The 24,073-nt window shown below is 35.2% G+C and overlaps 1 protein-coding gene across 1 annotated transcript in view; it reads left to right on the top strand.

Moving 5' to 3' along the window:
- Nucleotides 1–24,073, top strand: part of ATP8A1 (ATPase phospholipid transporting 8A1) — a 105,383-nt gene that overhangs the window by 25,211 nt on the left and 56,099 nt on the right. Inside the window, 13 exon segments of the mRNA XM_054065279.1 lie at nt 1,010–1,083; nt 2,956–3,025; nt 3,609–3,736; nt 8,571–8,682; nt 9,554–9,719; nt 10,357–10,484; nt 12,432–12,509; nt 14,677–14,765; nt 16,701–16,745; nt 18,643–18,715; nt 21,084–21,189; nt 22,437–22,519; nt 22,694–22,743. Coding sequence (XP_053921254.1) covers nt 1,010–1,083; nt 2,956–3,025; nt 3,609–3,736; nt 8,571–8,682; nt 9,554–9,719; nt 10,357–10,484; nt 12,432–12,509; nt 14,677–14,765; nt 16,701–16,745; nt 18,643–18,715; nt 21,084–21,189; nt 22,437–22,519; nt 22,694–22,743 — 1,202 coding nt within the window.

Genomic DNA, 24,073 nt, shown 5'->3' with positions numbered 1-24,073 from the left:
CTTTTTCGAACACGCTCTCCCAACTGTGAGCATTACTCGCCTTGAATTTTACTGTCAAGTTTTTTTCTAGGATCCAGTTTGCAATGAGGACTTTTTGAATCACGATTGCTTTTCTGGGCCCTGTTCAGACATTGCTTCCTGCGTAAACTTCCTTCTCGGTTAGAGTCCTGTTGCAGCCCTCTTTCCAGGAGAGAATCCTGTACTACTACCTTTAATTCTGCCTGCATGCTGGCATGTGCTCTCCTTCTCTGCCTCTCATCTCCACATGGCCATGCATTCTCCAGGAAAACAGTCTCGTCAGTTTTGCTTTCCAGGTGTTTATCGATGCCCGGTTACATTTTAGGTTTCAATAGCAATGCGAACCTGTGGGCCTGGTTTCAATTCAAACTAATAATATTTGGTTCTTTTTACCAGCAATAACAGTTTCTGGAGAATAACATCCTAATTATTTTAGGAAACTATAATCTCTTACTGTGCAAGGACACAAACCTCTGAGATTTAATTCAAGTTGTTTCTTGCTAGTTCAGTGTAAGTTGAAATTTACAGAGCTGAAACAAAATACAAAGTGATTTGCAGTGTGTCTGCATAGAAAGGTCACCTGATTTTTTTCTGAAAAGATGGTTGAAAATCTTTTGTTGTGGCTTTTATATTTCTAATTAATGTGTGGATTGGCTAAGAACTTGAAATTGTGAAATGAGTGGTGAAATAAGCATAACAGCATTTTATTTTCACTGTACAATATCAGTGTGTTTTGCAGGTTAAAACTGGTGCTTTGCAATAAAACAGTCTACTCAAGTAAAATGAAAATATTCTAGCTCTTTTTTTTCTGACCTGATTAAAATAGATTTTGAAAAAATAGTCATCAGACATTTTTAATTAACATGTATTGTTTGTATAATAATTTCACTCTGTCTTTTTATCTTTATTGTTTGTTTGTTTTGGTTTGTGTTCCCCCTGCCCCCCATCACTTCTTTTTCTGTTCTAATCATTTTCAAACTGGGATATGTAGGTGGCAGTAGGGGAAGTAGTGAAAGTGACCAATGGGGAGCATCTCCCAGCTGATCTCATCAGTCTGTCATCAAGGTTAGAACAAATGAGTTGCACAGGATACGTGTGCAGTGCGTGGGTCCTCATACACCAAATATGAAGAACACTGCCATGCTGATAAATCTTAGCTTTGCTGTTCTTTTTTTTTTTCCTTGCCAAAACCTAGACACTTATAAAATTAGAAAGGGTTTGATTGATAAAAGTGTGGATCATTAAAGTGTAAATACACAATAGCACTCCAATAAATTAAAATTTAAGTCCTCTTTGTTTTTACAATATCCCCATGAAATTTTATTGGACAAATTGTTATTGAATAAACACACAGTAAAACACCAGGATAAATATGTGTTTAATTGCTTAGAGGAATTAAGACTGTATGTGTTTAAACCAACCCAATATTTTCAGCAAAGAATATAGTTTAATGTTGGTAGGACTGGTGGAGGACCCTCTGCACAGATTTGAATGTTGCACAATCTCTGCTGCATGCAGTGACAAAAGCAGCACTATTCTTGTGTGTTGTGACAAAATGCATGTTTCTTAGACACGCCAGCTTTATGCTCTTGTCTGCACTATTAGGGCACTTTGTTTTTCTCTAACAAATCAGTGGGCCTGCCTTGATCTAACTCGCTTATTTACTGTGGAGGTCACTGCTCTCTGCTAGAGTAATTACAGTTAAGCATGTGTCTCACTTCAAACATGTTTGCTGCCTTAGTCTGTTTTAAAAGTGCTTCACAAAAATGTTGTTTGGTTTTTACTATTAACTAATAAAAATGCTAGAATTGTAGTAATGTTTTCTAAAGGTGATTCCATCCAAATGGTCTAAACAGAAGTTATTTACATTTTTAGAAAAGTTTGTCAAGAAGAAAATGGTAGCCTGAAAAGAATTTAGTATGATTATTTATTATATTTTAATGCTTTGCTTTACAAAAATGTTAGAATAACATACCGAACTTTATCCTGCAAACATTTTAAAACTCACATAAGAATCTCTTATCAGTAGTCATTGTTGTATTGAGAAAGCAAATTTTTAAAAAACACTTGATGATTCAATTTCATGTTAAAAAGGAGGAAAATGTTAGAAGCTTTAAAGTAGTGTAGAGAGCAAACAATTATTCTCTTAAGTTGTAAGAGATTTTGATGATTCATCCTGTTCTTTACAGGATCAAAACTTATTCCTATCATAGAAATAAATAGTAGTTGTTCTGTCCTCATGCCCAGAAAATGGAAACTGAGTGGGTGAATTCAGAAATCCTGACCTGATAGACGTGTTCTTGTTTACTCTGCTTGTAGGAAAATAATTTTGTCCTTCTGTACCTCTGTTTTCCTAGTTAACACTTCTGTAATGGTTGTAATGTTTTAAAACTTAAAAGTATTTTGCAGAATACTGCTGTTACGCTCAAAACAAAAAAGCCTTTTATCAGTATATGTCAAATAGATGAACTATTCAAGTAGTAATGTTCTGCATCAAATCAAAACTTATAATTTATGAAAAAGTTTTTAAATTGAATAAAGGACTGATATATTTCAAAACTCTTTTCTTATCCATAATTTAGACCTTTCTGGTAAAGGATTTATTTGCAAATATACTTTCACATCTAAACTACTGCTGCCTACAGCAGTTGGCACTACAAATGTACTGTATTTGTGCCTGTATCTTAATCTCATGTGAAAACAAAGAAAGCCTACTATGTACAGGATTTTTAGCAGTGTTCCATCTAAGAAGGTAGGTTTTGGCAAACTTTTGTGGAAATGTAAAATACTGTTGGTTTTACGGATAGGCTGTAAATTTCTAGTACTGAAGATTTGATAAGGAAAAAAGAAATTACATAAATAACTATTAAAAGATTACAGAAAGTTCATGGATTTTGACATTATTATTTAAAATTAAGGATTTTTTTTTCTTAATAGTGAACCACAAGCTATGTGCTACATTGAAACATCTAACTTAGATGGTGAGACAAACTTAAAAATTCGACAGGTAGGAATTTCTTTTTTTGAGGATATTGCTAATATTCTTTTTATTACTGCTTATAAAGCATATTTTATTCTATTAATGGCCATTTTGGAAGACAGATTCCGTTATTGACATCATGAAATTTTTATTCGATTAATTAAGGAGAAGGAACAAATGGTTATTCCTAAGCCATACCTTGCATGTTGTTTCAGGGTTTTTCAGTGGGAAAATAGGTAGAAAGATGTGTAGTTTGGGTATCAGTTTTGTTTCCAGTGGACAGATCAATAAGGGGAGGGGGAAGCCCTACAGAAAGCAACTGATAGTGCCAGTGTTGTCCTTGAGGGGAGGGTGGGCAATAGCAGTTTTGACTGCACTGTCTCAAAGGAGGGAGATTTTTGCTGAGTTATACGATTGGTTGTGACCCTGTCTCCATAATAATGTTTTAAGATACCAAGGTGAATTTTTCCAGCAGTGTTACAATGAAGTGTAGCAGTCCCATTTTGTTGCCATGGGGATACTAGTTTTCTGGTTTTGCAGATTTACAGTAGGTAAATTTGTATATTGGAAAGTGGGTTTTAATGTCATTATAAACTATTTTTGTTTACAGGGTTTGCCACTAACATCAGATATAAAGGACATAGAAAGCTTGATGAGACTTACAGGCAGAATTGAATGTGAGAGCCCAAACCGACATCTCTATGACTTCGTTGGAAACATAAGGCTGGATGGGCATGGGTATGTAAATCCAGGGAAGACAGTCTCAGTAGATTCAATCTAACAGTAGGTAGCTGCACCTTCTTAAAATACTCAAGATTTAAGGCATGTCTTACTCTGTTAAGAGCAGAGAGGTAAAAAGCTTTTCTGATTTATTCTTTATTAGACTTTATTCTTTAAAAAAACTTGACGGGTAAAACCATACTTCTGATGTCCATAACTTGAGTTTTTATACTAGTTGACCTTCCTAAAGTAGTAGCCATTGATAATAGAAGGGTGTGCTAATCAGATTCTAGTAGTTCTGGAATATGTACTTAGTAACTCACTGCTTAAGCATCTCATTACTTGCCAGCTAAATTTCTATTGTAGAAGTAGTTTCTTGGGTGGGGGTTTGTTGTTGGGTTTTTTTACTGTTGTTCGTTGTGTTTCTAAGTCTGGAGTGGAACTGAGTCCATCGCTATATACCTCAAATTCTTCTAATGTGGTAGCTGAAAGGCATTTCTTAGCTTAACCTGTTGAAATTATGTTTCTCTAACAATAGATAGCCTTAATGTAATTGCAATATGTATATACTTGTAGAAATGCATCAAAAATTCTTAAAATACTTAAGTGCTTACCAAATACTGATATATGGAGTTTTCCATGGGTTTAAACAAATGCAGTGTTTTAGGACTCTAAAATTCATAACCAGATCCAAAATTATTGAGTCCTTCATTTCCCAAAGATTTACATGATTTCTTTTTTATTTGGTAGGCATTTATTTCTCCATATACAATACATATACAATACTATTCATGTTTGTCATTTTAGACTAATATATATGTATAGTATTAACTAATTATTAAAATTTTTTTATATTCCACTTTTTATTTACTGATTTCTTACAGATGCGTTCCGGGAGTTTTCAGGCGCAAGAGTGTGGATGTATTATAATTCCACTGTACTTGTCGTTAAGAAGAGAAAAACATTTACCTGTAATTCTTCTCTGAAGGTAATAGTTATAATAGATCCACACATTCGTCCTTCCTCCCTGGCTAGAGAGAAAAACATTTTTTTTTTAATCTAATTATGGAATTTTAAAATCTCATAAAGAAAAAAAAACATTGAATTCACTGATGGCCATTATGCCTCAAGAATCTGTAGGAGCACGCCATCTGCTGGTCAAGCAGTTTGTTATGTAATAAATTCAGTTTTGGAGCATTAAATATAGTTCCTGTGCAGTAGGAGAGTTCCAAAAGTGTGGCTCTAATATAATATTTACCTTCAGTGAAAAAGAATTGCAGGTAAGTAATTCTTTTTGGATCCTGAACTTATTTCCAACCTGAAACATCAGGGATGAGTTCTCTTTCTACCCATATTAGAGGTAGCAGAGGTTCATCTAACTGTAATTTATTTATTCAGACCTTTTAAAACCTTCTTACCAGACTATGTAGATCCAGCGGTTATTTCCACTTCATTCTCTACCATCTTAACATTTTTGCAAAAGCAATGGTGTATCCTGGAAAAGCATTTTTTTCATTCTTTCCCATTGCCATAAATGTTGTATCTGGTTGACCTTTTCAGTCTTTTTTGTTTTCCCTTCATGGGAGGGCAACTCAAGAAACCAAACATTCTCTTTTTTTCTTTTAGATACTTAGTATTCAAAGAGTAGGACTGTACTACCATTATTTTGCCTTTTGGCTAAATCTGTGGGTTAAAAGAGGCAAAGTTTTTGTGATATTCTCAGCTTTTTAGTGTGTTAACTCCAAAATGTGCAGCTCTTTGTTATGCTTATGAATATAAAGAAGCATGTCATTTAGTTTAAGGCAGTGAAGGCAATTAGCTAGAGAAAGGAGAAAAGTTCTTAACCCTGGATAAATTTGAAATTGAGATTAGACAGTGGCTCAGAGAAAAAGAATGAGCAAGTTAAAAACAAGGGCAGATATTGATTGTCCAGACCTAAATTAAATTTTTTCCTTAAGACATTGTTAAGAAAAATTTGAGTAAAGAGTGAAGTGTGCTTGCTAAGAAAACATTTTGGTGTTTTGATGTAAGCTTTCAAATTTGTCTTAGAAATTGTTAGCTCTTAATATACTCTGGACAGCGCTGGCAGAAAAGTATGGTGAAAGGCTGTTTCCCAATTGAGAACATTGCATACCAAATACAACTCAAATACAATGCTGAGGATTCATTAGTTATGTAGCATACAAGAAGAATCAGATGAGTTGTAGCAGTGTTGAGGAGGCTGAGGACAGGAAATGGAGACTTGAGAGCTCTGTCAAGTCATCACACCATCACCTCATTAGAGAATAGCATAACAGTGTTAAGCATGATACCTGGCAGATCTGCTGTGTGTTTTCAACTCCTTGGTCTGTGCAGCAGTTCTACTGAAGACAACTCCTGCTGGCTCTCTTCAGATTGTCTTCCAAATACAGACTATTGAGGATAAATTTATTTACCAAGTTGGAGAAGGATATCCATTTGAGAGCCAGTGTCGTGATCAAAAAAAGAATCAATGGATTCTGCAGTGGAAAGGACTTCACTGCATATTTTTCCCAGGTTTAAGAGGGGAAAACAAAGAGGAAGTTCAGAAGGTGAAAAGGAAGGGTCTTAGAACTTGCATGACTGTTAAAGGAGTGCTAGAATTAAGAGTGGAAGGTTTTGATTTCTGCTTTCCAAGGGACAGCTTGTTTTTTATGGAAAAGCACTCAAATACTTTTCCAGATCAAATGTGGTTTCCTAGTTTCTATAAATTAACATTTGGGGAGGAAGAATGTGTTTTTTCCTTTTACTTGAAATCTTTGAATCTTGAAAGCTTGTATATGAGAGGAGAGAAAGAGACATGATGAGCCAGAAGAAATTAGTACCTTTACTCACTGAAACTGACCTCATGCTATTTGTGCTACCAGAAAAGTTACTAAATATCATGGCTTCCTCATACTCTTTACAGCTTAAATATCGGGGAAGCAGTTGTCATTAAGCAATTTGTTGGTAGTCTTCATAACGCGTTGGTTTAAAACATCTGTAGAGATGATAGATTTAGGTAAGAATGCCAAATACTACAGCACTATTGACAAGTCTGAACTGCTAGCTGGTATTTGTAGAAAGAAAAGTGAAAAAAAGTAGGGTATTATTGTCCCAGGAAGAGAGTAGTAATTATATAATTTAGGGTTTATATTTTAAGAAAAACCTGAGCTACTGGATATGTATAAAGTCAGCTGTCGTATTTTAAGGCAGTTTAATGTTTCCTACATCTTATGAGGTTTTGTTGCTTATTTGCTCTCTGCTGTTCTAAAAGAATTACAAGAAAATTTATTTGGTTTTGCAGTTTAAAGAAGGTGCAGGAAATATTGTTGTGAATTTTAAACAGTTAATTATGTTCATTAATTATGTTCATTAATGTTCATTAATTATTTCAGTGAAAGAGAGGATTAAGTTGAGAAATCAATTTGAAAATCACTTTGGAAAACAGATTTTGTAGGAGTAGTTGGGTTTCAGCATACACTTACAAAAACTTCATAATCATAAATCAAAGGATGTCACATCCCAGACCCACGAGCCACACACTTGCTTCCAGGCTTGACTAGGGGGGTTTCATTTATCTGCTTAGTGATCCAGAGGCCAACAAGGTCACTCCGAGGACAAAAATCAAAAGCCATATTTATTCTGGCTCCATCAAACATAAACAGACCAAAATACTCAGGTGCACAGCTGAGACAGGGGGGTGCAACTTCCCAAAGTTACAGGAACAAATCCCAACCTGTTTAGATCTCATTCTGATCCCTGAATGCAACTCAGGCCACTTGGATCTGATCCGACATGCACATCATAAGGAAAAGGGAGGGAGACAGAGAAAGAGTGGGAGAGAGGAAAGAAAAGAAATTCCCACATCAACAGGCAGCAACAGTTCCTCGGCAACACACGGTTGCAACAGCAGCTTCTCCCAGGCTGCGTGATCCAGACTGATCCGATGGAAGTGATGGGCAAGAGAGAGAGAGAGAGCATAGGAGTGAGAGCCCCTCTCCCACATGGTTCCTTATGAGGTCTTTTATAAGGCCCGTCCAACCCCATCAGCATGTGTTGGGGTGCTCTTGCTACATGCTACCCTACCTTTCAGGAGGGTCCAGACCATGCAGTCCAGCAAGTGGAGGAAGGGAGGGGGGCAGCGCCCACCACTGCATCACCTCCCCTTGTAGCACACAGACGAGGCCCTCAGATGATATCCCGAGCTCCATCCTTGGGGAGGTGTGCAACTGCATCACCTCCGCTATTCATTGCAGGCACCACAAAACAAACACACAAATGGCCAGCCTTCAGACAAAGTGTTTAAGGCAAAGAAATAAGCGTAGTCGGGCTTTACATTCCACTCCATGACTTAAACATTTGTCACAGAACTGAAATCCAAAACTCAGGTCTGTGCTGTCTGTAGTGGTGACCCTTACAAGAAGAGGAGAGGATGGGAAGAATTAAGGCTGAGGAAGAGAAAAGGAAGGGGTAGCCATGTCCCAGATCTACAAGCTATCAACTTGCCCAGGCAAAAGTCACAGAGTATTTAGTAGATCCACAAGCTGTCGACTCGTGCCTAGGCCTCTTTTGACTTGCCCAGTGGAAAGACAAGGGGTATTTCATAGATCCGCGAGCTGTCAACTCACGGCTAGACCTCTTTCATAATATTTTTGCAAACTAGATTTTTGGACTTAGTTTAAACTGTCAAGTTTTCTTTCTGTCAATACTCCCAAAATATTGTTCCTAGCATATTTACAATAATCATCTAAATATTGAGAAATTAGCTAATAAGTTTTAACACCTGCTGGTTTACCTTTATTCATTGACATTGATTGTTTTAAGGCTAAAACATGAAACTCTTTCCTTCTAGTACTGTTCCACTGGGATCTGATCAGATTCTTCTACGAGGAGCTCAGTTGAGAAATACTCAGTGGGTTCATGGAATAGTTGTCTATACAGGACATGACACAAAACTTATGCAGGTTTGTCACGTAGATTTTTCTCTAAGCTATTTTGTTACCTTATATTATACTGTTATACAGCACAGAAGATACTTTCATGAAACATAGCTAGATTCAATATAGTATTTAAAATATCAATAATACAGCATATTTCTTGTGGAGTAAAACCAGTAAAGATAAACCGATTTCTTGTTATAAGTCCTGTAGCCACAGAGTAATTTTTCCACTAGTAAGCATATTCAACTCTATTTCATAACATGTATTTTTAAGACTAATGTATTAGCAAGTTTGGATCATTATAGTTTATCTATTCATCTGCTCCTAAAAATTGTCACCTTGTGGGGTTTTCTTTCAAGTACAAAAGCAAGCATTCTTGTTCAGAAAACCAAAGTGAAACTTTATGTATTTGCAAAATGAGGAGAGAAGAGAACCATTCTCAGACTATGAAGTTACTTTTCCAAGTGCTGTTTGAATTATCAACACTGAGATGCATTTGTTGAGGAAAGAAGAAATACTTTCAGACTGGTTATGCATGCCTCTTATTTATTGCTTTTCTGATTTGTAAAACAGTTACTCAAAAATGTTTGATTGTTTATACTATCAATTGTTTTCTGCAGGACTGATAAGGTACATGCACATTAATTTTTAATGTTTACTGTGAGCTGTTGCTGTTAAGAGTATTCTGTGTGGTTGTTTGAACTACTTTTGACACAAATCTAAAGCTCTAATTCATTGATTTATAAGGTGCTTTTTTTGTTTTGAGTGTAGCAGCTATGCCATTTATGATGATGATGTATTTGAGAGAATATTTAGCAAATGTGTAATTTGAAAAGCAAGAAACGTGTAACTTCTCTAATGTTTAGTAGCCATTCTTGGGTTTTATCTTTTGCAGAATTCAACAAGTCCACCTCTTAAAATGTCTAATGTCGAGCGAATTACAAATATCCAAATTTTGATTCTGTTCTGCATCCTTATTGCCATGTCTTTGATCTGCTCCATTGGTTCAGCTATATGGAATCGAAGGCATAGTGGAAGAGACTGGTATCTTGATCTAAATTGTAAGAATTAAAATAATATATTAACATTTTAGTGGTCAACCGTCTTTCATACTGGAAAGAGGGATGGTTGCCATCCTTTATGCAGCGTGGTCTTTATCAGTCTTTCTTTACTGGTTGTTGAATAAAATCATTAGGCTAGGTATATCACAGCAAGTATAAAATTTACCTTGCTGTGCCATCTGAGCTCTTCCTAAACTAAGGAAGGGAAGCTTTGTTGTTTGCCTCTGCATCTTTTACCTCTCTGCAGTTCAGTGAGGTCTGTATCAGCATTCCACTGACGTAAACAGTCAGCAGGCTGTTACCTATGGATTACATTTAAAGCATGACTTTTCTGAATTTTTAAGCTCTCTTATACCAGGAAATGATGCTGTGGCTTTATAATTTTTACTGTACAGGGATAGTTCTCTAAATTTGAGCTCCACTTTATTATAAAGATCCTTAACTCTTATGAACATCATATTTATAGGCAAGTGATAAGTGATATTGTACTTAATTCTCAAGTTTCTTCTTAGACAAAGAACTTTTCATAAATCAGCAGGTAACAATCAGCAGTTAATGCAATACTCTGAATATACTATGTATACATACTTTTAAGTATGGCATTAATTTTTTTGTTGTTGCTTTTTTTTTTTGGCAGATGGTGGAGCAAGCAACTTTGGATTGAATTTCTTGACTTTTATCATTCTCTTCAATAATCTTATTCCAATCAGTTTGTTGGTTACGCTGGAAGTTGTTAAATTTATTCAGGCATATTTCATAAATTGGGTAAATATTTTTTTATTTTTTTTACAATATGCATTGCTTTCTAAAATAAAATGGTTCACAAGTAAGTGAAATGATTGATTGCTTGTCTAGGTGTACATTTTTTTCAGAATTTTTCTTAATATAAATATTTAATTCTGGTTTTTTATTATTATTGGAAACTGAGAAGGTAATGATAAATGGTTTTATTTAATGTTTTTATACCTACACCAGATTGCTTTTTGGAGTATGTTTTTGTGGGCTTTCTACTTTCTCATTATTAGTATTCAAGTATCAGTTTCACTTGAAATGATCAGAAGAAAACATTTTGCAGTACAGTGGAGTTTTGTCGAGTTTATATTCTTTTGAAGTGTAGCCTATAGGTTACAGGTGGGAGGATGGGGTTCAGTGTTTTCCTGTTTTTCACGCCACCACCATAGTTTAATAGGGATTTTTAGTAGAAAGCAAGTGTCTATTAGTATAATCTCTTAAAAATACATAAAATCATTTTTGCATCTTTAATTTTTTTTCTTAATGAATTAATGGGGGAAAGAAGGGTTTACTCTGTTTGGGATGGTCATGCAATATACACTTTAAAGCCATGTAAGTGCTTTTAATGGCATGCCTTCCATCTTTCAATTTTTTCCAACTGTAAATTACTCCTAAATCTCTTTAGTCTAACTCCTTGATCAAATTTGTGAAATAGATATGTGTGTGAGAGATGTCATGCGGGTATAGATAAAAGCGTATATGGAGTAGCAGGGGAAGTTTTTGCTCTATTTTAAAAGTTAAATCTTGTGAACAGTCAGTGTTTTGATTGCTTCATTTCTATTACGCTAACAAATTGCTGACAAATAAGAGAGTGCAATTAAATTCCTTCATGTTCTGTATTCTAAAATAAATATTCAACAAAGACTTACCCATTTTGAATGTGTACATTGGCAACTGTTTACACAAAAAATCCAAAATAGGGTTTTAACTTCTGTCACCCCCTCCCATTTCACATCATAAGGGATTAGTCATCTTAAATTTATCTTAATAAATGTCTAGAGTCCCAGATTATATTAAACATTATCTGTATGCATGTGCATGTCATTGGTATAGAGAAATTGGTTGTCTGCAGTTTTTTGCACTGCATTGCGTACTTCACAATGTTTTAATCTTTTAGAGTACTTAAAAATAAACTTAGCCGGGGGGGGGGGGGGGGGGGGGGGGCTGTTAGAAAAGCCCACCACTTACAATGTACCGTACATTTATTGTGTACTCTTAAATTTATCTTCACATTTTTTTCAAGGTTTATATTTACCTTGCTATTAAGAAATGACTGGTTGTGCATACAATATAAATAGATAAGACTGACTTCTCCTTCAGTGTTACAATGTAGTATTTCTGCTTGTTGCTATTATTATTTCTGCTTGTTAAATTTTAGATGCTTAGATAAAACAGGTGTTCAATAATACAGATCACTGGAGGTAATCAGAGTAAAATCTCAAAGATTTATGTGGATTTTTTTTTCCCCTATAAAGAGGAAATTAATCTTTTTCTTGGGACTCTGGGAAGTGATTGTGTCTGTGTTTAAATATGAATCCCAAGTAGAATCATAGAATCATTAAGGTTGGAAAAGACCTCTGAGATCATCAAGTCCAGCCACCAACACATCACATGTCTGACACCATCATGTACTGAAGCACCACATCTACACATTTTTTGAACACCTCCAGGGACCACTTCCCTGGGCAGCCTGTTCCAATTCTTCACCATTCCTTCATTAAAGGCGGTTTTCCTAATATCCAGTCTAGACTTCCCCTGGCACATCTTGAGTCCATAACAAGTAGATACATAGAAGTAGATAATTTGTATTCATATTTGGTTTGCTTTTACTACAGTTACCTGTTCTATTTATGTACTAGATTTTTTGTAATAAGTGATGGAAGACTAATTTTTAAATATACATACTTTTTAAATCTACAGGACATAGACATGCACTATGAACCTACAGACACTGCTGCGATGGCTCGTACTTCCAATCTCAATGAAGAACTTGGACAGGTAAAAAAAAATTGTTGGTTATATCTGTGTATTGAAATTCTATAATTTTACAATCTAAATATGTAATAATTAAATTATTTACAATCTAAATTATTATTTCAAAATCTTATATATTATACAGACTCCTTAAGACTTTGCTTATTTTTGTTCTCTTTATTTTGTCAGATATTTTTAAAAACCCTTTGCAGTATGTGGGAGGTAGAGTATTCAAACCAGTATTACATGAACAAACACTGCTTTATGTATGAATGTGTCTGTTGAAATCACGGAATGCTGAAGTGTATCATTAAAGTTACAAAATCAGAGGAATTCTAAGCATTGTGGTTGTATACACTCCCTCTTCATTTGCCACTGGAGGCTGGAAGCAGTGAATGGAATGAGGGCTCATGGCTCAATTACGACCTGGAAATTTGCACTTAATTCTTCATTTTGGTTTAGAATTCTCTTTTAATACTATAAAATCAGTTAAGCCTTTTCAAGAGATCGCTTGTTGTATTTGCTTCGTTTTGTGGAAGTAGTGTGCCAAGGACACAGGACGTGCTTCCAGAAGCAGTATGTGTTATATTCAGGCAGTTGTATTTGTAGTCTTGCTTTAAAAACGTGCTAAACATTATGCTTTCTGTCACACCAGTGATAATATTCTCTGGAAAAAATATTATTTAATTGAACTGTATTACATGCACAAGAATACATATTCTTGCATTTCCTAGCCTAGAAGTTTTCATAACTAATTCTTTATGTTATTGCATAGGAATGTAAAAGATGTTTTTAGATTTCCAAGAATAACAAATAATAACATAATTTTAGCCATGCAGCAAACTAGTCTTAGGGACTAATATTAGAGGTCTGCCTTTTGGTAAAACAGTAGTTGCAGGTTAACGTGTTCTAACATGGTCTATGTAGATGATAGGGCATTTGCCTACTGAGTTTAAGTGTGTGCAGATAGCAGAAAAATTCATTATTTTCCTGACCTTAAAGGGGAGTGCAAGCTCTCCTAGCGGGGAAGAGACTGTGTCAAATCTCTGCTTTCCTTCTGTCCGAGTTTACATAACTTCTTGGCTAATTGACATTGCCAGACACGTTTCCTCTTCTTTTGACTTCGACAGTTCTTGTCATCATTTCTTAAGTTTTTCATCAAACTCTCCTTCACCACCAAGATCTAGTCAGACTTCTTGGGATCTCCACTTTAACCTTTAGGTTCTAAGAAAGGCAAAACTTTGGTGTTGGAAAAAAGGCTGAGTTTTCTTAGCTGCATTTCCTGCTTTCCTTTTGGAGACATAAACCTGGGATGGAAGCATTCTTCTAACTACTGTTTTGGCTAAGCTGTAATCCTTCAGAAATAGAATCTTTAAATAGGATATGCGATTCTAAATTTAGGAAATGCAGAAAATATTACTAATATATACCTTATTACTCCATGTATAACACAATTAATTCCTAATCAAGAATACTGTGATTTTTTTAATGAAAAATAAATTTTACTGGATTAAAGTTGAAGTTTACCTTAGACCAATCGAGCTTTTGTTTCATCACCTACTACTTCATTTCTTCATATATTTACTTTTATCTTAAGATTAGGCTTGAACTAAACCTCAGTATGTCGCAGATACATGCATTTTGGCTTCGATTTTTAAAATACTTTAATAGTTTCTAGAAAGGAAGGGTTTGTGATTTTCAAGGAAATAGGAGAGCTAGAATAGGTGTTAGGAATGTATTTCTTCTATTCCTGCAATTTGGCTTTACTGGACTGCTGTTTTTTATTAATGTTTTGGCTTTAAGAAGATATTGCTATGCCAAAAAGAGGGGGATGCAAATGCACATAGATACTTTTCTTTTATTGATTGCTTTCTGTCAGAAATGGAATATTTTGCTAGCAAAGCCATCAGTCTTCACTAGTTTCTTGCATTTCAGCAATATGTAGACTGAGGAATAATTAAGTATACCACTGGGCACTGAAGAAAGCTTAAGCTTCCTAACATCTCATAATTGATTGCTGTGTTTGGAAATGAGTATGAAGAACTGTGTGCCATGTTTATATACTGTATTTTTTTTCTGTGAAGATTGTAGAACTGGTAAAAATATTTAGGGTGTTGATAGTCATCAATGGTAGTAGATATGTAAATAACTGCTGAATGTTAATGTATAGTAAATTTTATCGTTCATTTAGGTCAAATACATATTTTCTGATAAAACGGGTACCCTGACATGCAACGTCATGCAGTTTAAGAAGTGTACTGTAGCAGGAGTTGCTTATGGGTAGGTATTTTTATATACCTTTTTTATATACTTTTCTTTATCTGTGTGGCTTTCTTTTCTTCCACCTGTGTATTTTTCCCAATGCGTTAAGACTACAGTTAAAATAAACTTATGCCTGGTAATACCTACAACTAGGAGTCAATTTGTTTGTGACTCTGAAATGTTACTTGTAAGGACTCCCTTCAGTCGTAACATCTCTTTTTGCAAAGAGGATAAAGTGAAGTTTAGATACAAAAGGCTTACTCCAGTAGCATAACTTCAGTATGCATTTTTTTTCTCTCTGTAAACACAATCTGTTTAATATTTATACTAAAAGAAGTCTTTCCTTGTATCGGCAAAAATTTATATTGATGTCCATACTTCAGGCTTTATGTAGCCACCAGCTCTTTCACTAAATAATATTCGAGATGAACAAGAATTTGAATTGCAGTGCTGTAGCATGACTCCAAATATCAATGTGGCTATTAAGAGATCTCTCCAAATAAATGCAAACAAAGCATTTTGCTATTTCTTTGTCAGCAATTTCAGCCAGCTTCTTCAATAGAGCTTGTAAAATCCTCAAGCTTCTAATTAATTAGAGCAACAAATAGAGCAGAAGCACCTACCTTGTGAATGCTGGTATGGTTTGTCAGTATGTGAGGTGCTGGACCTGTGCTAATCTCAGAGCCTTCAGCAGCAGATAATTAGACATCTCTAGAATGAGGCAGAGGTTAGGCAGTGGTTATGAAATTAATTGTTGGGTTTATGCTGCAGGTGATGATTTGGCTTTTGTGACTTTATCATTTGGATCCCTTTAAAATTCCCCATTTTCAGGAGTCTAATGTAGGCTTTCTGGTTTGAAAAAGAACCTCAGTCCTTAATGCACTAACCATTCTGATGATTTTTGAATTAACAGTTGTAATAATACAGTTCTAACCCTGATCTTTCAAATATGTATGTAATTATATGTGTGTTTGTATATATTTGGTTCAACTTCAACCACAGGAGCTAATTTTATGATTTAGAGAAACTGCTCTGAGGTAACTTTTTTAATTCTTCATATACCAGTTTAAGATGAAAAAGTAATGATATGGCACTTAAATATGCATTTGATATTTGTTTCATTATATATCTTGATCTGAAGTTGGTATAGCACAAACTAAAATTTCTACTTTGTGAAATCTAGGTGTGAATGTCCTTCATAAAAAAAAAAAAAAAAAAACCTGATTTTTTTCTTGCTATACTTTCCAGCTCCCATCCCACCCCATTTTGAAAAGACATAGATTGATTTTCTGGTTCGCATCACTGTTGAGAAAGTAGAGGTCCTCTTTACAGTGAATAGCCATTACAGCATCTCTCATGGCTGCTCAAGGAGAGTCACTGTGTTTCAGTTTGATGCAAATAAAAGTTGGGAACACAGAATAGGGTAAAAGTGACTGTTCCATCTCTAAGGCTCTTCTTACTTAGTGTGTTATAAATTGTGATATATTCAAACTTGTGTCATCACAGGGCAGATTCGTTGATGCACTATGGCAAGGTTTGTTCATCAGCATTTTGTGACCTCAGCCAGACAAGCTGCATTAGTATGGCTTCAAATAATTTAAAAGCTACTTTGTGTTTTCTTGAGAGACTGCAACCATGCATATATACTGAAATGTAAAGCAAAAATTGTAAAGAGGGCCAATGTCTTTAAATCTGCTGTTGTAAGTTAGTAAGTAGGCAAGCTTTCAATTGAAAAAAAAAAATCATGTATGGTTTATGAAACCTGAAGAGAAACATCGTGGTTTTGCAGGATTTTATCATTACCTAGGCACTGGCAGAATACTTGGTTGAAATACCTTTTTTTTAGTAATTCAATTTCATTAACTAACTTCTTTTTATACGTGATCCAGTTTTTTAGCCTCTGTGATTATTTTTCCTTTCCCTGTTTCTATTCTTCCTTTACCTATTACGCAGCCATTGCCCTGAGCCTGAGGATTATAATGTTCCTTCAGATGATTGGTAAGCTCTGAAAGTCATTTAGTATGTGATGTTTGTAGAAGATTCAAACTTAAAAACAGTGAGCCAGATTTTTATAAATGTGAGATATTTTACAGAAGTTACTTTAGTTTCAAATTGATGCAGACAGGCAGTCTTACACTCCAACCATTGTGTGTCCTCCCACAGCTGTTCATAGGCAAGCCTGGTATTATCCCCCTCCCCCTTCACATCTAGTTTAAAGCCCTGTCAATGAGCTCTGTGAGCTCCTGGGCAAAGACCCTCGTTCCTCTTTGAGAAGGGTGGCTCCCATCTGATACCTGTAAACCTGGTTCTGTGTAGGCCATCCCATTGTCAGAGAAAAAAAAAGTTAAAATAAGACTGGTTTTGACTAATACGCTTGAAAATCTTTATAAACACGTCAGACATAGATAAACTGATACCTGAACTGTCATTCAGAGAAAAAAGTACTTCCCTTTTGTAAGCAATGGATATCTTATGAAATAAGATACTTAAGAAGATTTATTTGGTATATAAATCTATTTCGATTAAGAGAATCTGTTTATGACAGTAACATTTGTAGTCTTAAAATTACTAATGTACTGAACTCCAAATATTTAAAATTTTATAACTTTTGAATTAGAAAGAATTGTTTTCCAGTATGACACAGCATATACCTGCAAGTATTTTTCCTTTCTTTTAGCGCCAAGAATATGGAAAATATCTTGAAGTCTTTCTGTCAGAAAGCTTTAAGCAAACAAAGCTTAAACTTTAGACTGTAAACAAATTTAATGTATCTGAAGTTGTTAACATTTGGTACTTCAAGATCTGTTTGCTTTGCCTTTTAAAAAAAGATCTTGGTGAATTAAGATGCTTCAAATTTCTCACTTCAATAGTAGTTTTTTCGACAAAGTAGTCCTTGGGTGGTTATATGAAGGAGGTATTGTCGTTTTATATTCCTTCATGGTAGTGCAGGACTAAACCGTAGTGCTTTTGGATTTCATAGAGAAACTTTAGAATGCTTTTGATATGTATGTATATCCTTCAACTTAAATCGCCAAGTGTGCTCGTTATCTTCTAAGATTATGTGAGCCTAGGCAAGATCCAAAGTATATGAGAAAAGCTTTCTTCCAACTACATTAACTTTTCAGCACTGTTTTTGTTTCACTGAAATTCAAGCGTAGCTAGTCTTAATACTCAACAGTCAGCTGTAGTAACAAGTCTTCGTAGAAGTATCTACATTGTTGAACTCTCAGCTTCAGCCAGATTTGTGCAATTTGAGAGACTGCAGTTAGTGTATGACTTCATATCTTCAGAACCATCTTCACCTTTCATTTGTTTAGTCCCTTCTTATTTCACTGTTGTTGCTGTGTCTTCTTTGTCCATTGGTTTACTAGGTTTGTTTTTGGTCATGAGTAATAGAAAATAAACCCTCTCCATGCAGACTTCCCTGGTGTCTGAACTCTATTTGTTTACCTGTTACAAATACTGAACTTTCCTTTCTGCAAACATTTACAAAACAATTTTTTAACTGCTAATTTCTCAAATAAACGTGATTGCTTTGGCATATCTTGTTCTGAGTCTCTTCAACAATCTCATTCTAGAGATCAGAAAACAAGAGGCCACAGTCTTACAATGTAGATTCATTTTTTACTTCATCCTGCATTACATGAATGTATCAGATAAACTTCCCTGGATTTAAATGTATTTGTATAAATCAAGGTTTCTTAGAATTAGATTAGCTTTGGGGATGTGAAACAAGTACCTTTTCACTTCATTTTCTCACCTTATGTGATTGCAGCCACTACTGTAACAGTTACAAAACAAAAATGTTTTTGACCTTACCACAGCATTGTAAATGATTTGTGTATGAATTGTTAAGAATAAGCTAGTGATCTTTTTTCTACTTAATTATTTCTAGGCAGGGTTCACAAAATGGAGAAGAAAAAACATTTAGTGACTCATCATTACTGGAGAATCTCCAAAGCAATCATGTAAGTTATATATTAAAAATTACTATTGATTTGTGAATTCAAGCTGTTGCTTTCAGTAAGTCAAAAGATGATGTTATTTGAAGAAAAATAAATTAATTACATATTTACATAAAATAAGCATGCTCTCTTGAATACTTTTATAATTGTTGCTGATACTTGTTAATTAGATCCAGCCTTTTTTTTATGTGGCATGATTCAGATGTTATGAGTCTGAAGTATAATAGTGTAACGTTTTACATTCTATGAGTGTTTAAAAGTCAGTTATTCTCTTCATATGATATCATGACATCCATCAAAGTGTTCAGGATTAGTCACCTTAACTTACTATCCTGATATGACTTAGTATTTCTGCACCCAGGCTTAGACCAGAGTCAGGAGTTAACCATAGACATTATTTTTGTGTACATTCATGAAGTTAGATCATCAGTTCAGATGATGAGACAAATCAGACATTCTAGAGGCTGGTATTTGCCCCAAAGTGGCGATGTATTTCATGGAAAGTTAATAGCTTAGTTTATGATTTGCCTAAGAAACAGTACTGTCATCACCACTTGTCTGTTTGTCATTTGTACAAGAAGAATGTAAATAAATTCTTCTTTTCCTTAAATTTTGTCTTCCCAATGAGATAACTTCAAGGTAACTGGCAGCCACTGAAGCGTTTTGTTCCTACAGATAAAGCAATCTTAACTGTTACAAACGCGAGTGCAACTCTGAAACATATCTAAAGCAGAGGGAGCTCTTATAGTTACCTGTGCAGTCCATTTTCAGTTCTAGGAAGATGCATCATCCTGTTACTGCTGTTTTCTAGAAAATCCTTGGTTGAATCTTGAAAGTTTTCTGATAGATACATAGTAGTAAGTATATGTAATATGTGCATACAAGCTGTAAAAATGCATTTTTATACATCTTAAAGTTAAAAATTCAGGCACATGTTCAAAGAGAGGTTGCGCCACTGTATGTTAAATGTTTTCTGAATTGCTTTGGAAAAGAATCTGTAATTCAGCCTTCTGAATGCATCTTAGAGGATTGGGGGGCTCAGTGGGCAGGACAGAAGCCAGTTCTCATTAGTGTTTCTGCACTATGGAATTAAATTGGGTTTTCAGAGTTTATTTTATTTTGTAGAATAATTGTAATGTTAAATTCATTGTTCATGTTCTTAGTCTGCTACTAATCTGAAAAACTGCTAATATGCTACAAAAAACCCTCAGTTGAGGTGGTAGCTGCTTTGAACTTATTTAGGGGGTATACTGGGGGTTCTTCTCAATAAGAATTCAGGGGTCAGTTCATTCATTTTGCAAATTTCAGCTGTGCTAAGGTTTTTACCTGTATTTGTCAAGAACAATCGACTGTTCTGCTTGTATACACTCTTTTCCCCTCCTTTGGCTAAATAATTTAAATTTTTTTCAGCCATGTAGACTGAAGTGCCTGAGACATTCATCAAATGTCTTTCTTTAAAAGCTGTCTGCCTCACCTTGCAGCATTTCCCACATGATTCTGGGGTTCAGTTGGTACATCTTCCTACAGGTTCTTAAAGTGTTGTCAAGTACAGTGTTAAAAAAAAGTAACGTAAAAGAGAATATTTTTAGTAGAAAATTCAGCATCCAAAGAGGCTTCAGTGGGTAACGTAGAATTCTTCCAATACGGCGTTCCAACTTAAATTGCCTGTTTCAGTAATTCTCTGTTTTAGTTATCTACTTTTGATTGTTAGATAGCAAATGCTATCTGTGTAGCCTGAATCAAAGTATAGCAGCAAGAAGGTATTCTGCATGCTGGAATTTAGTGTACAGATAATGTCTGTTTTGTTTGGTCATTTATAGTTTTTAAAGAAGAGAGGAAAAATCTTCCATTAATTTTTTTTCTTGACTATTATTTTTCTAAGTCTATTATCACAGAATCACAGAATCACAGAATCACAAGGTTGGAAAGGACCCATTGGATCATCGAGTCCAACCATTCCTAACACTCCCTAAACCATGTCCCTAAGCACTTCATCCACCCGTTCCTTAAACACCTCCAGGGAAGGCGACTCGACCACCTCCCTGGGCAGCCTGTTCCAGTACCCAATGACTCTTACTGTGAAGAATTTTTTTCTGATATCCAACCTGAACCTCCCCTGACGGAGCTTCAGGCCATTCCCTCTTGTCCTGTACCCTGTCACCTGGGAGAAGAGGCCAGCTCCCTCCTCTCCACAACCTCCTTTCAGGTAGTTGTAGAGAGTAATAAGGTCTCCCCTCAGCCTTCTCTTCTCCAGGCTAAACAACCCCAGCTCTCTCAGCCGCTCCTCGTACGATATAATGTAATTATACATTACAGCTAGCTATTGCTCAAATGATTAATCACGCTCTGACATCTCCTTTTTATTTTTTAGCCTACTGCACCTATAATATGTGAGTTTTTGACAATGATGGCAGTATGTCATACAGCAGTTCCAGAAAGAGAAGGTGATAAAATTGTATATCAAGCAGCATCCCCAGGTGAGACTCAAATAATTGAGCAAACATATGGTAAATTATTCTACGAACCCAAAAAGCAAATTTTATTCAAAGTTTATTGGTTTTTGAAGTGTCTTCCAAAATTAAGAAAGGAAACATATCCCTCAGAAAAGAGAAACTGTGTCAGCTAAAATCAAGTTTATCGAAAAAGGATTTAGACTTTTCTCATTTGCTTTAGGAAATACATATGGATGGCCTGTGGATTATGTAAGGACAAAGGGTGTTTATCTATACCAGCAGTCATAAGGTGTTATCAGATTGCTGTGGAAGTCTGAAGGAACAGCTCAAATGCAAATAGAAATCAAACTAGGAGACAAATTGATGTCCTTGTTTGTGAGCCTGTTCTGTACTTGGTAACCGTGGTATTGATTTAGAACAGAGACTGTGTTTGTAATAAAGAATGAAAAAGAAATGTTTTTTGTAGGATAAAAGTTGTGGTAAGTTCTGCTAGGAAGCGAGAAAAGATTATAGTGCAAAAGGTCTGGTTCAAGCCTGCTGTGGTTCATAGACGATTTTTAATTCAGGAAATGATGAACCAAGGCAAAATTATTAAAATATGCTTAGCTATGCTGGACTAATGTATTATAACAAGTTACAACAGGATAAATGACATGAAGCTCAGAGCCTCCAACGTTCATCTTCCCTGTCTGTCCCAGCTTTTAGGTGACTGTTTCTCTGAATTCTGTCCTTCAACAACTGGAAGGCAAGGGCAGAGGTAGGGCCATAAATAAAACTAACTGGGCCATGGCAATGTTTTATTCGATGTTGCAAGCAAATTCCGTTCTGACTTGCTGAGCCATTTGGAGAGAACTGATACCTTTGGGAGACTGGGTTGCCGCTTGAAATGTTTCCTGAATGTAGGCACTGAAATTATCTATTATTTACAGGAATGACTTATCGCTTTTCTCTTCTAAAACAGAACTTATACAAAAAGCAATGTACCTTGTCCAGTGCCCCACTGCAGAAGATGTTTGCTTAGGTGCTTTGAAGAGGATGTTCTCATTACTGAGCTGAGAAGCATGTTCCCATGGGGGCTTATTTGGTCTGAACTGTAAACTCATTTCATCAGTTTTAACAGGAGAAATAGAGTTCGTTCCAGCACTACATCTAATCTTGAAAATGTATAAAGGAAAAAGGAAGTCAGAATTAGAAAAACTTGGACTGTGTCCTTTATGTCATGGAGTAAACTAACAGTTTTCTGGTATATCTGGAAAATTGTCTTGTTGCAGATGAAGGAGCATTGGTCAGAGCAGCCAGGCATCTTCATTTTGTATTCACTGGAAGGACACCTGACTCAGTAATCATAGAGTCTGTAAGTATATTGGTGTAACGTTATGATTTGCTGTATTTACTCTTATTGTATTAAAAAACTTCTGAACAACACCATCGTGGTACATCCCTATTGAGGAGATCTTTCATTGGTTTTGGTTCTTTTGCTTGAGAGTTTGTGCATTAATTCTCTCCTTTTTTATTTTTAATTCTTCAGTTGGGACAGGAAGAGAGATATGAACTGCTAAATGTCCTGGAATTTACAAGGTAAAAGGCATGTTGTGCACATAGTTTCTTTTTGTGAAAATGCTTTAGGAATTTCTTTTACAGGTAAAAACATTTGCATATTTGTATTTGTACAGGCAAAGTATGCAGGTTGTGTGGCTTTTATCTCTGTAATATGCGATCATACTATAGGCAAAGTAGTGTACATGATTAAGATCACGCTTTTGGGTTTATTATGATATATTTTCAGAGACATTTTTTCCTGTTGCCTTCTTTTTGGCTAATATTTTTCACTTTTGCTTTTGCACAAAGACTGAAAAAAACCTTTATCCCAGCAGTTAAAAAAATTATGTGAAAAGCAGTATAGGAAAATACGTGAACTTTTAGTTGTGTTTCTGAAAGCCCTGGCAACATGTAATTTATTAAAAATTTTATATTTGGGGCAGGAGTAAGATTCAAGTAAATGTTACACTTAACTTGCATTTGCCTTGACTGATAGAATGAAATTTTGCATTTGACCTTAAATGTACTTGCATAATTATGGCTTGTTTAAATACTCTAGACTGAAACCCATTCTCTTCAGATCAGCATCAGTAAAGCACTGGCTAGGTAGTTTTCTTGGAAACTGAATTTATCACATTCTTTGCTTTCAGTAAAAATAATCTGTCAAAGACGTTGAAATTATAAAGATACTAATAAGAAATCTGGATGCAGTTTCGCTTGTTACGTAGATCTGCTTAAAGTTCATCCATGTATGCTGTCTGTGTTCTAAGTGTTCACATAGGCCCATTGCTTACTTTGGCACAGGATAGGGAAGGGATTTGTATGTAGAAGAAGCTCTTTTTTTCATAGAATGATTACTTGTAATTGTGCCTGTGGAAAGTGATCATTGTTTTCCTTCCTGTTCTATTAATGTTTCCTTTGGGCTTAGCTAAAGAAGCAAAAAGATTGAAAAGTAAAAAATCCAAGGCAATACTAGAGAGGCAGGCTGAAGATGTATAGGTTGGGTGAAATGATAAATAATTGCCTATAGTTATAATAATAGCAAAAATAATGAAGCATAAAAATCACCACCGTAAAAAAAAATAACGTGACAAAGTAATTTTTAGGTGTTTGAATGTCTTTTAATGACTGCTTGCAATTAGTGTTGGGTTTACATATTGTGGAGGACACTTGAAAATTTTCTGATTTATGCATGGATTCATTTTTCTGTATGTACTTCTTTCACTTTCTGCTGCAGAGAGTTTGGGCAAGTACATAGCACAAACTGCATAGCTGATCATTTGACATCTGTAGAAGTTTATACTGAATTGATGGAGTAGCAGTGAAGGATTCCTAAATTGGTTCTGGTTTTGATCTTTGTCTTGATTGT

The sequence above is a fragment of the Cuculus canorus genome, chromosome 4 (genome assembly GCF_017976375.1).
Source record: "Cuculus canorus isolate bCucCan1 chromosome 4, bCucCan1.pri, whole genome shotgun sequence".
NCBI lineage: Eukaryota > Metazoa > Chordata > Aves > Cuculiformes > Cuculidae > Cuculus > Cuculus canorus.
This window is presented reverse-complemented; position numbering and strand designations above follow the sequence as displayed.